Source organism: Cyprinus carpio, chromosome A7 (genome assembly GCF_018340385.1).
Source record: "Cyprinus carpio isolate SPL01 chromosome A7, ASM1834038v1, whole genome shotgun sequence".
NCBI lineage: Eukaryota > Metazoa > Chordata > Actinopteri > Cypriniformes > Cyprinidae > Cyprinus > Cyprinus carpio.
In genome coordinates, this window is record NC_056578.1 from 40,652,471 (window position 1) to 40,664,970 (window position 12,500).

Consider the following 12,500-nt stretch of genomic DNA (forward strand, 5'->3'; position numbering starts at 1 on the left):
TTAAAAGCAACTGGCGCAGATTTCTGCTGAATTCAAAACTGAAAGTAAAATGCGCAGGCATTTACAAGTTAATCAAAACTGAAAGCAAGAGAGGAAACGAGAGAAACCACAACAAATAGTCTGACTTCGGATATGCTGATTTTTTTTTTCAGATAGTTTTTGATTGTGTAATGTTTTTGAGGAAACCATGATACATCATTTCTGGATTTATTTTTCTAAATAAAAAAGAACGGCATTTATTTGAAATGGAGATATTTTGTAAGATTATAAATGTCTTTACTGTAGCTTTTGATTTTATGGGTCCTTGTTAAATTTAAAAAGTACAGAAAAGTACTGATCCCAGACTTGTGAATGGTACTAGTGTGTCACATTAGGGCTGTTAATTAATTGATTACTTATTGATTGATTAATACAAACGAAACCTTACAGATGGAAGGTTTGAGGCATTTAAATGTTAGATGCTTCATTGCCAATAAGCTAATAAGTTAAAAAAGCAGCTATATTTTCCGCTTATGTATCATGTTACTAAATGATTAATCAGCTCTATAAGCATGTATCTATAGGGCTATTAATGACTATAGCAAAATAAATAATGGAATAATAATTAGATCATATATAATTAGATTAACCCATGAAAGCACAAAAATAATTCAAATTTACATTTCTCTTTAACATCTTTTCAATGCATTCCCTTTTCTGCAAGATATTTTTATAGTAGTTTTTGTTTTTGAAAAAAAATTATGATATTTTTTGAATTTGCCAATATATAGAAGGTAATTTTGGTGAGTCAATTTTTTTTTTTTTTTTTTTTTTTTACTTTCGTTTATTTTTTTTACTTTTACTTATTTATTTGGTTCCACAGTGTTTGCTGATTTTTAGTGTATTTAAAGTTTGTAATTTATTTATTTTATTTTACGTCAAGGTGTATGCCGTGACTTCTTATTTATTTTATATATATATATATATATATATATTATATATATATATATATATTATATATATATAACATATATATACACATAAATTTATTTATTTTATATATACACACACACACACACACACACACACACACACACACACACTACTGGTCAAAAGTTTGTTTTTAATGTTTTGATTTTTAATGTTTTTTTCTGGTGTTTATTGCTGCATTTATTTGATCAAAAATACAGGAAAAAATTTCAGTAGTGTGAAATATTATTACGATGTAAAATAACTTTTTTCTATTTTAATATATATTAAAATCTAATTTATTCCTGTGATGCAAAGCTGAATTTTCAGCATCATTACTCCAGTCCACTCTAAGCATGTGTTAAATCGTTAAGAAGTGATAGAAAAATATTAAGCAGCAAAAACTGTCTCCAACACTGATAATAAATCAGCATATTAAAATGATTTCTGAAGAAATCATGTGACACTTTGGAGTAATGGCTGATGGAAATTCAGCTTTGCATCACAGAAATAAATTATATTTTAAAGGATATTAAAATAGAAACCATTATTTTAGATTGTTATAACATTTTGCAAGATTACTGTTTTTTTTTCTGTATTTTTGATAGTAAAAAAATACAGCCTTGATGAGCATAAGAAGTTCTATGTTTATTATAAGTGAGTTTGTCATTATACCGTTTTATTGCTGTCCATTAAAGCAACTGGCGCAGAATTTCTGCTGAATCAAAACTGAAAGTAAAATGCGCAGGCATTTACAAGTTAATCAAAACTGAAAGCAAGAGAGGAAACGAGAGAAACCACAACCAATCATTCTGATATGCTGATTTTTTTTTTCAGATTAGTTTTTGATGTGTAATGTTTTTGAGGAAACCATGATACATCATTTCTGGATTTATTTTTCTAAATAAAAAAGAACGGCATTTATTTGAAATGGAGATATTTTGTAAGATTATAAATGTCTTTACTGTAGCTTTTGATTTTATGGGTCCTTGTTAAATTTAAAAAGTACAGAAAAGTACTGATCTTGTGAATGCTACTAGTGTGTCACATTAGGGCTGTTAATTAATTGATTACTTATTGATTGGTTAATACAAACGAAACCTTACAGATGGAAGGTTTGAGGCATTTAAATGTTAGATGTTTCATGCCATAAGCTTAATAAAGTTAAAAAGCAGCTTATATTTTCAGCTTGTATCATGTTACTAAATGATAATCAGCTCTATAAGCATGTATTATAGGGCTATTACATGACTATAGCAAATAAATAATGGGGTGAATTAGATCATATATAATTAGATTAACCCTTGAAAGCACAAAAATAATTCAAATTTACATTTCTCTTTAACATCTTTTCAATGCATTCCCTTTTCTGCAAGATATTCTCACAGTCTTTGAATTTGATTTTTCTTTTTTGTCTTTTCGTTGTTTTGGATTTTGTGTGTGGTTTTCTGTGATTTTTTGTGTTATTTATCTAGTTAGCTCATTATGGTTTGATGCTGGTCTTGCTAATGAATTTTGCACGCATTTCCTATTTTTGCAGTATTGCATGAAAATGTAACAACATTTTATAGTTATCTGAGAAAAATAACGTTCATTCTAGGGATGTCAATTTTTGATCATTTCCATGATCGATCGTCGTTTAAATTAACGATCAATCGATTAATCGTTAACCTTAATGCTGCAAAATGCGTCTATTGCAGCGGCACGCAGTCACCGTATGACAGGATATACAAACAAACAAACAAAAACGCTTTCTCACTCGAATTAAAGGGGTTTTAGTCTGAATAAAATGCTAGTAGCAGGATTATAAAACGAATAGATGTGATTAAGATCATTTGATAAAAAGAAGAGAGCACGCCGTTATGTTTGAGATCATTTCTGTTGGTTGACTGTTTATTTCCCATCACGGAGACCGCTGAACGCGCCTCTTTAAATGGTTTCGTGGTGCTCGTTGTTGTATTTTAAAACACAATTGCTATGTTTTCAGCTGACATTATGGCATTTAAAATAAAATGATCTCAAACGTAACTGTGGCGTGTGTGTGTGTGGTGCAGTCAGTGATCCGCTTCCATCGGCAAAAACACACTGTTGCTCACATCAGACTTTTATGTGAGTATTATGACCAGTACTTAATTTGATCCTGCTGGATCCTGTTCCGGGAAAATGTCAGATTTTGAATTTTTGCGTCCCCGTAGGCCTCTTTGTTTTTAAAAATCCAGCATTTACAGTGCATTAGATTAGACCGTGCATGCGTGCATAGGAGACAGAGCAAGCACGGGTTTGGCTAGATTTATTTGGAAGAATTCGTTCGATTTGTTAATTTGTTCCCTAAATTCATTTAAATCATGGGTTATTTGAGGAACAAAATTAATGAAACCTGAACAGTTGACACTCGTAGGAACGAATGAACAAGTTGTAGGAATGAATAGCCTATCTGTCCTGTGTCCTGCAGCCCTGCAAAGACAATTATCTGGGCTGACGGATTAGTTGACATCCCTAGTTCATTCAGTGCATCGTTGAGGGCAAGCAGTACTTTTTGTGACACTTATTGACCAACTATTAGTCTCCATGACCTGGATGTTTTGTTCTCTCTCCGTGTTTTCAGATGTTTGACGAGTCTCAGGGAGGACCTGCTGTTGTGGTGATGGATAACGGCTGTGGAATGACATCTAAACAGCTGAACAACTGGGCCGTTTACCGTCTATCCAAGTTCATACGAGAAAACGGCATGAAGAGGTGTCCGAAACGACTCATAATTATTGTTGTTGTGATGTGGATTTTAGAGTCTTCTTATGTTGTGATATTGTGTATATGTGATGTGTTGTGATGCCTATAACATTGTTTTGTGGCTTGTTTTGTTTGTATAAAAATATAGGTTTTTTCTCTTCTTGTGTTGTTAGTGAAGAAACCGGTTACGTGCGGCCGGATCCAGTTCCACGCAGTCTGAACAGTGACATCTCGTATTTTGGAGTCGGAGGCAAACAGGCTGTGTTTTACATCGGCCAGTCTGTCAGGGTATGTTTGCACGCAGTTTGTTCACTTTTATTTAACAAATGTCACACTTGCGATACATCCATTGTGTTCATTTGCATCAGTTTTCATTAAACACGAGTGTTTTCTCCTGTCCCAGATTAATATGCTGAGACTTTATAGTATCATGAGAATATAGCATCATACTACATGAGACAATTTCTAAAATTTACTGTTTCATCTGAAAACTGAAATACCTTCACGACACCCTGTCAAAATAAAAGCCCTGTTTAACTTGAAGAAATTATGACAGAAATATTTTACTGTTGTATACTAAAATATAATTCTCAAGTATTTCAATTTTTTTGTGGTTTTATAATATCCAGTCTTTTTAAAAATTTTAAGAAATATCATATAACCAAGGATTTTGTTTTTTTCATTAATTTACACAGTTCTCTTGTGCAGCATCTTGCTTGCATGCAAGGATTTGTTGTAAATTAATTTCATTTCAGTACATTTTAAAAGAATGATCAAACTGGTTGCTTTATTAATTCATTTAATTAGATGCCATTTTTTATGATAAATTAGTATTGAATCATAAAACACAGAATCTAGAATAGATAAAAATTAAATGGAAAACACAACTTGCATTTCACGGGGCCCTATAAAACAAAAGCTATCTTACTCCGGAGTTTAATTGTGAACAAACAAAGTTATGTTTACATTTATTCTCAAGATCTAACAAAAATGTGGAAGGTATTTCCTTCCCCATTAACAGTAAATGAATATCGCGATAAATATCGATATTGTGTGATATGGAAAAAATACTGTGATAATATTTTTGGCCATGCCAGAAAATAGTAAAAAAAAAAAAAATCTTAATTTTGATGAGAACAAAATGAGTTTGGAGTAACTCGACGGAATTTATTTTAAGATGAACTAACCCTTTAACACAGAGAAGTGTTCACAGAAATGTCCCTTGAGCAGTGACGCATTAACCCTATAAAGCCTACTGTATCATATTTGAACATTTTTAAACGTCAATATAGTCAACTACGACTCTACTGCATGCCTTCTGTTGTCTGATTGATAGTTTCTACTTTTTTAGCAAGTAAATGTTTGCATGGACAGTCATTTATTGTTATTTACTCACTCTCACTTATTTTTTTATGCAGCTCTTTCAGTTCACAGTGTTATCAAATTTAATTTTGTGTAAACTATGCTTTTAATCCAATGTGTGTTTCAGATGATCAGTAAACCTGCAGGCTCTCCAGATGTTCATGAATTTGTCATGTCTAAAGAAGACTTTGAGCGCAAGGAGAAGAACAAGGAAGCCATTTACACTGGCTTCATTAGAAACAGAAAGGTGAGGGAAATTCAGGTCATCTCATGGCTTTGTTGGCCCCTGGATTTTTTCTTTTTAAGTGTATATGCGTGTGTTTTCTTGTGCAGCCTGGCGACTGCTCACATGTGACTGCCAGTGAAGAGCAGTTTCTGCGGTCCATTGTGATGGAAGAAAGAGAGAAGGAGAGTTTTACTGCAGTTATCATCACTGGAGTCCAACAGGAACACGTCACTTACCTGAAACAGAATTTCAATCTGTGGACCAGAGAGTTAGCGTACGTCTCAAATGCACATACATGAACACAAACATGCTTTATTTATTTATTTATTCTAGTTTTTAGCACGAGAGTTGTTGCTTAAAATACTACTAATATAAAAAGTTATATTAGTAGGAGTAGAATTTTATCTGTTAGGAAATAGTGGTTAACCTTTTTGTTCGCAATGATATTTAAAGCCCCCCTAACCTTAGTTTTGTTTTCATATCTCATATTTTGGCAGGATCTGTAAATAAAAAATTAACTAAAACATTTCTAATTAAAAGTTTTAACTAAATTTCATATATTAGAGTTAGAGTTTACAGTTACAGCAGGTGATTTATCCAAGTAAATAATTTAATCGTAATGTTACTGGATAAGGATATTTGAAAAAAACAATTTAATTCACAATGGGTACTGAATAAAACATTTTAGAGCTTGGCGTAATTCGAAAACTGTATATGTTACAAAATAATGGACACAGAGTTTTAATATTTTATTAATTTCCATGACTTTTTCTGGGGTAGAAAGCAAACGTATATCTCGGTTTTCCAAGACTTTGGGAATCCTGGTTCTTCAAAGAAAAGAAAAAAAAAGGGTGAATTAAAATAAGAAGTCTTAATTTTTAGTTGTTTTAGTTTAGTTAATTGGCTAATCAGTGTTTGCTTCACATTAGCACAGCTAGACCTGTGACATCTGATTTGGAAGCATGTCTTTTATGAGCCAATTATTTTTATCCCTGCATCCAAGATGTAGATGAGTTTGTTTCTTCATCAGATTTGGAGAAATGTAGCATTGCATCATTTTGCCTCACGCAATGGATCCTCTGCAGTGAATGGGTGCCGTCAGAATGAGAGTCCAAACAGCTGATAAAAACATCACAATAATCCACAAGTAATCCACACCACTCCAGTCCATCAGTTAAAGACTTATGAAGAGAAAAGCTGCATGTTTGTAATGTATTCATCATGAAAAAATTTTACTTTTAAACTGTCACTTCTGGCCAAAAGTCCGTCCCCTGTTGTCTCTCACTTCAAAATCGGCCCACGTATTTGTTTAGAACTGTTTTCGTTTGTAAACAGTGCTTGATATGTGTACCTTTCTCTCCTGATTCAGACGAGGCAACTTTTTTCACTGAAGGAAGTGTGAATATGGTTTATGGAGTCATATTTTAGCCAAAAGTTATGTTTTGAAGTTTGAGAAATAAATCCAACATCTTAATGATGGATTTGTTTCCTAGAAACACGCAGTTTTTCTCTTCTCAAGACATTAACTGATGGACTGGAGTGGTGTGGATTACTTCTGGATTAATGTGATTGTTTTTATCAGCTGTTTGGACTTTAATTCTGACGGCCCCATTTCACGTGAAGAGGATCCATGCTGAGCAAGTGATGCAATGCTACATTTCTCCAAATCTGATGAAGAAACAAACTCATCTACATCTTGGATATCTTAAAAGGAGGGGGGTGGGGAGTCATTTTCCTTTTTAGCTGAACTGGTCCTTTAAGGCCAGCCATGGGCCATTGAATGCCGTTTGTTTTATTTCAGACATACTTACCATTACTATATACACGGAGTTCATGGAAACGACCAGAGGGCAAAGGGAAAAGATGACCATGTCTCCAACATTGACATTCAGGTACAGATGTATTGCATGGCTCATTCAGTTTTTGAGTGCTTTAGAGTCCTTGTTCTTCTCTGAAGCTCTTTCTCTTATTTTCTTAGATCTGTTTGTTCGAGCGCTCTCCTCGAGTCCCCCGTGTGATGAATCTGAGGGAGGTGGATGATGACATGCAGACTCTGTATATCAACTCCAGTTTTTCCACTTTTGAGTTCAAAGCCACCGGCGCTAGAGATTCCTTAGTGGAGGGATTGATCCGTTATCACCCGTTCCTCTACGATCAGGAAACATACCCAGTGGATCCATATGCATTAGGTATTGTAAATCATAAATAAATTGGCCGTTCCACACTAATGGCATTGTGGAAAGAGATGCTCTGGACTGCTGAAATAGTGTGCATCCCGGGATATGTTTTCTATGTTGGTCTGCGTGTTTGTATTTTAGGTCCTTCAGAGGATGAGGACGAGGAGTGTGTAATTTTGAACTCTGAAGCTCGGGGCAAGCGGCCGATCTTTGAGTGCTTCTGGAATGGGCGGCTCATTCCCTACACCACTGTCTCAGAGTAAATGTTTGCTTAATTCTGAAAATCTCTTTTCTTCTCAACCTGTTTTTTGCAACTTCGCTGACCCAGTCAGCATATCATTGTCTGATGGTTATGTTTTTATTCATTTTTTTTTCCCTCGATCCTTCTTATAAGCGTTTCATAATTTTTGACTTTTCAGTGTCAGTTCAATTTCTGGCATGTATTAGCTGTAGAAAAAAACATTTAGAAAAACTAATTATTCACATCTGAACATGGGCAGTTTTTCTCTTTAAACCTCACCTTCCTTCATCAACAATTACATATCACCTATATATGATTATACAACCTTAGTACTAAGAAACTTAAGATTGATGTGGTTTGGAATTAGTCAAATTTGCTTGGAACAAATATATGATCAAGAATATTAATTTGCCTGATAATGACCTGTGTAGGGCTGTCAAGTCATTAAAGTTTTTAATCTAATTAATTACATGATATGTTGATTGTTTAATCTAATTAATCAAACATAAATTTTGGCTGAGAAATTACCGGCTGAAAGATGAAGTCATTATAGTTTTAGATGAGAAAAGCATTGAAAAAAAGTAGCTTTAGAAAGAATTGCATAATAATGATAATAAATGGGTATTAATGTTAATATTAAGATATGAAATTATTTAAATATATATATATATATGTATGTATGTATGTATGTATGTGTGTTATAATATATATATATATATATATATATATATATATAATATAGGTATGTATGGATGTATGTGTGTATATAATATTATTATATAGATATAGAATATATATATATATACTATAATATATATATATATATATATATATATATATATATATATATATATATATTTACTGTTCCGTCCCTCGTTATTTAGATGTTATTTGTCTAGAAAATATATTAGACGTAACGCAAAAGTTTGCATGTGTGGTTGTCACTATTAGTAACGAGAGAATCTGCTACTAGAAACCAGAGGTACAGACAAACACAGACAATCTGGGGAAAGGAAGAATAGCAAAGAGAGAGTGGTGCTTAAATCAAAAAACTGAACTATAACAAAAAGCCACGCCTTTAAACTAAAGTTAAAAGACACTAATAACTAACTATCAACAAAAAAAGGTAGAAAGAAACATCTTCAGCGACAAGGCGCTAGGACCCTAAAAATATACTAATCTAAAACCAAAAAACATAACTAATTGAGCACAACTCTCATACACTAGTGCATCTAATACATCTCAGTAAACTGACGTGTGCAAATGTAAGTCGCGACCTGCTTACCTGGCTCACAACCTCTCCCGTTACAGTCTTACACAATGTTAAACAATGAACGTGAGATGAAGATTTCATGACAGCAACAAACCTTTTGGCCGCATGCAAAACACGTAAGCTACCAAGGCGCAACACAATACACATTCAAGCACAAACAAGAGAGAACTGATCTAACTGCAAGATCACAAAAGCAGTGAGCCCCAAAACAATAATCTGTCGCTCAGACTGGTCTCTCGAACAGAGGAACCGTCTTTCACAGAGTGTGCAAACATCTTTTCCCACCCAGAGTCTGTCTTCATTCCCCCGCCATTGAAGTTAGAGCCATTCACTAAACTACCCGGCGACAGGCGATTGGTGGGGGGGGGTGGCGCGATCCCAGGACGTCAGCCACCTTACGCTCAATCGAGAGCTGCACACCTGAAACAAATTAAAGTACACAAACATACACGACAAGCATATGCAACAACATACGCACAAACAAAAATTACGAAGCACTGCGTACGTAACACTCACCCCCTTAAAACTCAACCTGAAGCAGTATTTAAGCTCTAGATAAGGTGTCAGCAATGATATTCTCTGAACCCTTCTTATGCTTTATGATCAAGTTAATAATTTTGCACAATCAACGACCAACGCATAAGACGTTGATTGTGATGGTACAGTTCTGGACAAGAACAACAACGGATTGTGATCCGTGTACACAGTTAATAAGTGCACGAAACAGATGAACAAACATAAACCTCAAAGAAGAATTGCAAAGCCACAGAAGTTAGACCCAAAGATTCACTTCTTCAATGGTAGAAAATAATTTCGCTGCATTGTCGGTTGAATTTTCGAGAAAAGTAACAAATTGGATGCTCAAAACCGACATCATCCTCTTATAATAGAAACAGCCCTACACCTCCGATGTCCTAGACACGCCCCACCCCACCACCAGCATCAAACTTCCAATTTTAAAAAGAACGTGTACAATTTCGCGTAGCAGCAAGAACAGGGACCACTAGTTCAACAACAACTTTGCACTTGCAAAAGCTTGTTTGACAACGCATCAGTCCAAATAAAAGCATCACTGGAACTTAACAAACTGGTTTAGAGGATGGTACTACAGTGGAGACATTTCGGCAGAAAAGTTCTGTAGTAACCAGCCATGCCTAAAAAAAAACGACGTAACTTCTCGTCTTTGTCGTTGGAATCGGAGGAAAGTCCAGCACTAGCCAGATATTTTGGCTACTAACAGGGCGAGACTTGACCTTGACCTATTCTTTGCCCAAATAGGTGATACGTTGCTTACCGAATAGAACTTAGCCAGATTAATTGTCAGGGAAGCATCAGACACAATCTTTCAAAAAACTGTCCGAAGAACCAGTCAAATGCTAGAGGGGACCAATCAAAAGAATAGATCACTAAATCATCTAGGTAGGCCATTACATATTTTTCACCCTGACAACACAATGTTTACCAGGCGCTGAAAAAGTTGCTGGGCGCGTTTCGCAGCCCAAATGCCATTAAAACCCGGTACTGCAGGGAAGTTATCCAGGCAGTACCACCAAAAGCTGAAATATCCGCAGGCCATCGAGCGGTCAAATGGGCACTTGCCAATACCCTTTCAGCCAAATCTAATTTCGTGCACAAACCTAGCAGATAACCCAAGTTATCGATGCAGGCTTTCCATCCTAGGAAAGAGGATAGCTATCCGGTACAGTCACAGAATTTACTTTTCGATAATCTGTGCCAAAACCTGAATGTTACCGTCAGACTTTGGAACAAGGAAGACAAGGAGAGAACTCCACGGACTAGTAGCTAGGTTCAGCTAGGTCATTCCTCAACAAAATAATCAACCTCAGTCCTTCATCATAGAACCATTTCAAATACGTTTCCCACGCATAAGAGCATGTTGCATTGATGGAGGAATTTACACGTTCACTTGAATATCATGCTTGCAATACATGCGTTGTGAGTCGGCACATCACTAACCAGCATGGGAAATTCTTGAATTAGGCCTCATAACGTCCCGTTTCGTGACCTCAAGCAAATTATCAATGGTTTTCAGAACAATTTTTTTCAAATCTCAGAATTGAAAAGTCTACCACACCATTGATTAAAAATCATACGAAGTGTCACACCATCATCAGGACCCACTCACTAGAAAGCCCCCACGGTGAGCAAAAGACCGCCACCCCTCGATCCATCACATACTCCACCTGGTACACACTCGGAAAAAGACAACAATCGTAGATGCAGCAATCAGAAAACGACAGGCGCACAAACAGGGCAGCAGCATAGAAAATCAGTTAGGAAACAGCAACAAGCTTTTTTGTTTCTCTATCCACAGAGATTTCAGACACCTTTCGAGAAACAAATATAATTTCAAACATGTTCTAAATATGGCATGTACGAAACTTTGTCCGTTTGCGGTCCAGGGCGTGTGGATTACAAACATCAGTCCATCACTCAATCATCTTTGATACCTTGTACGGACCAGAGAAAACGAGCCAGTCAGAACTGACCTGGTAACTGGTAAAACAGTACACAAAAACTCGTCACCAGGTTGTTTGATTTCACGCCACAACAGCTTTTTCCTACTCAGATAACCAATACTTCATGCCCGTCCTGCTGAAGCAAGTGGACAACGATTCGTGCACGAAAAAAATGAGCACGCATTATGTAGTCGTTCTCGGAAGAAGAAAAGCCGGACGTGAACGTAATCTAGGACATTTTGTTGAGATGACGCTTAGTGTCATCTCAACATTCCGTCTTTCAACAACCTTCAGCTAGGCACGTATCGTACGTGTGAACCAAAGGACTAAATCTGCCGGGACAAAAACCCCAAGATTCTTGAGTTGCTTCACGACCCCTGCAAAACAAACCACTAATGGTACTCAAAGCGTCCCATTCTGTACCAGAGCTAAGACGGTACTTTTTTCAACCATTGACTTCAGCGTTCTGGTGAAATCGTTCATATTAGCCCTGGGCTTTCAGGATGATAGGGCTCGAGATCCGATGTGGAGATGAGATACCCCAAAGTTTTCAAACACTTGTCTAAAAATAGTAGAAGAGGGGAAAGGGCCGGGGAAAAGAAAATCGTACCCTGGATCTCTGTCTGCACGATTGGTGGCAATCCGACACGTGGAAAAAAAAACTTTATCAAAGCTTAAAGGAATGAGCAGGCGCAGTTATTCTTATCAAGGGAACCAGCCTCCGGAAAATCGTGTCGCCCAGAACAAATAATAGTTAACAAAAAATTGATAACACTGCCTTGGATTTCCGGCCATAGGGACCAACGCAAGCCAAATATTATTGCCTGCAAACGGTTCGCCAAATGACAGGGATCGCACATTTAATGGAGCTGGTGGAATCTTTTGGTTGGTGTGCCCATTCAAACTAGACACTCATGACATGTGCGGCAATACTTAGACACAATCGCTCTTCAAGCCAGGCTCAGAAGAAAAAAAACTGGTTGAGGAATGCGGGTTGGTTGTATAAGTTTTTGTCACCCACCCAAATGACCTGCTAAATCATGGAGTCATGTGCCAAGCTCAACAC

The 12,500-nt window shown here is 36.0% G+C and overlaps 1 protein-coding gene across 2 annotated transcripts in view; it reads left to right on the forward strand.

Moving 5' to 3' along the window:
• Positions 1 to 3,531: 3,531 nt before the first annotated feature.
• LOC109045611 (structural maintenance of chromosomes flexible hinge domain-containing protein 1-like) overlaps positions 3,532 to 12,500 on the forward strand; it is a 51,696-nt gene continuing 42,727 nt past the window's right edge. For both annotated transcript variants that reach the window (XM_042761173.1, XM_042761174.1), the window contains exons 1-7: positions 3,532 to 3,684; positions 3,849 to 3,963; positions 5,165 to 5,284; positions 5,371 to 5,537; positions 7,065 to 7,155; positions 7,242 to 7,452; positions 7,582 to 7,699. In XM_042761173.1, the coding sequence (XP_042617107.1) occupies positions 3,554 to 3,684; positions 3,849 to 3,963; positions 5,165 to 5,284; positions 5,371 to 5,537; positions 7,065 to 7,155; positions 7,242 to 7,452; positions 7,582 to 7,699 (953 nt within the window). In that variant the 5' untranslated portion in view covers positions 3,532 to 3,553. The remainder of the gene's footprint in view (positions 3,685 to 3,848; positions 3,964 to 5,164; positions 5,285 to 5,370; positions 5,538 to 7,064; positions 7,156 to 7,241; positions 7,453 to 7,581; positions 7,700 to 12,500) is intronic.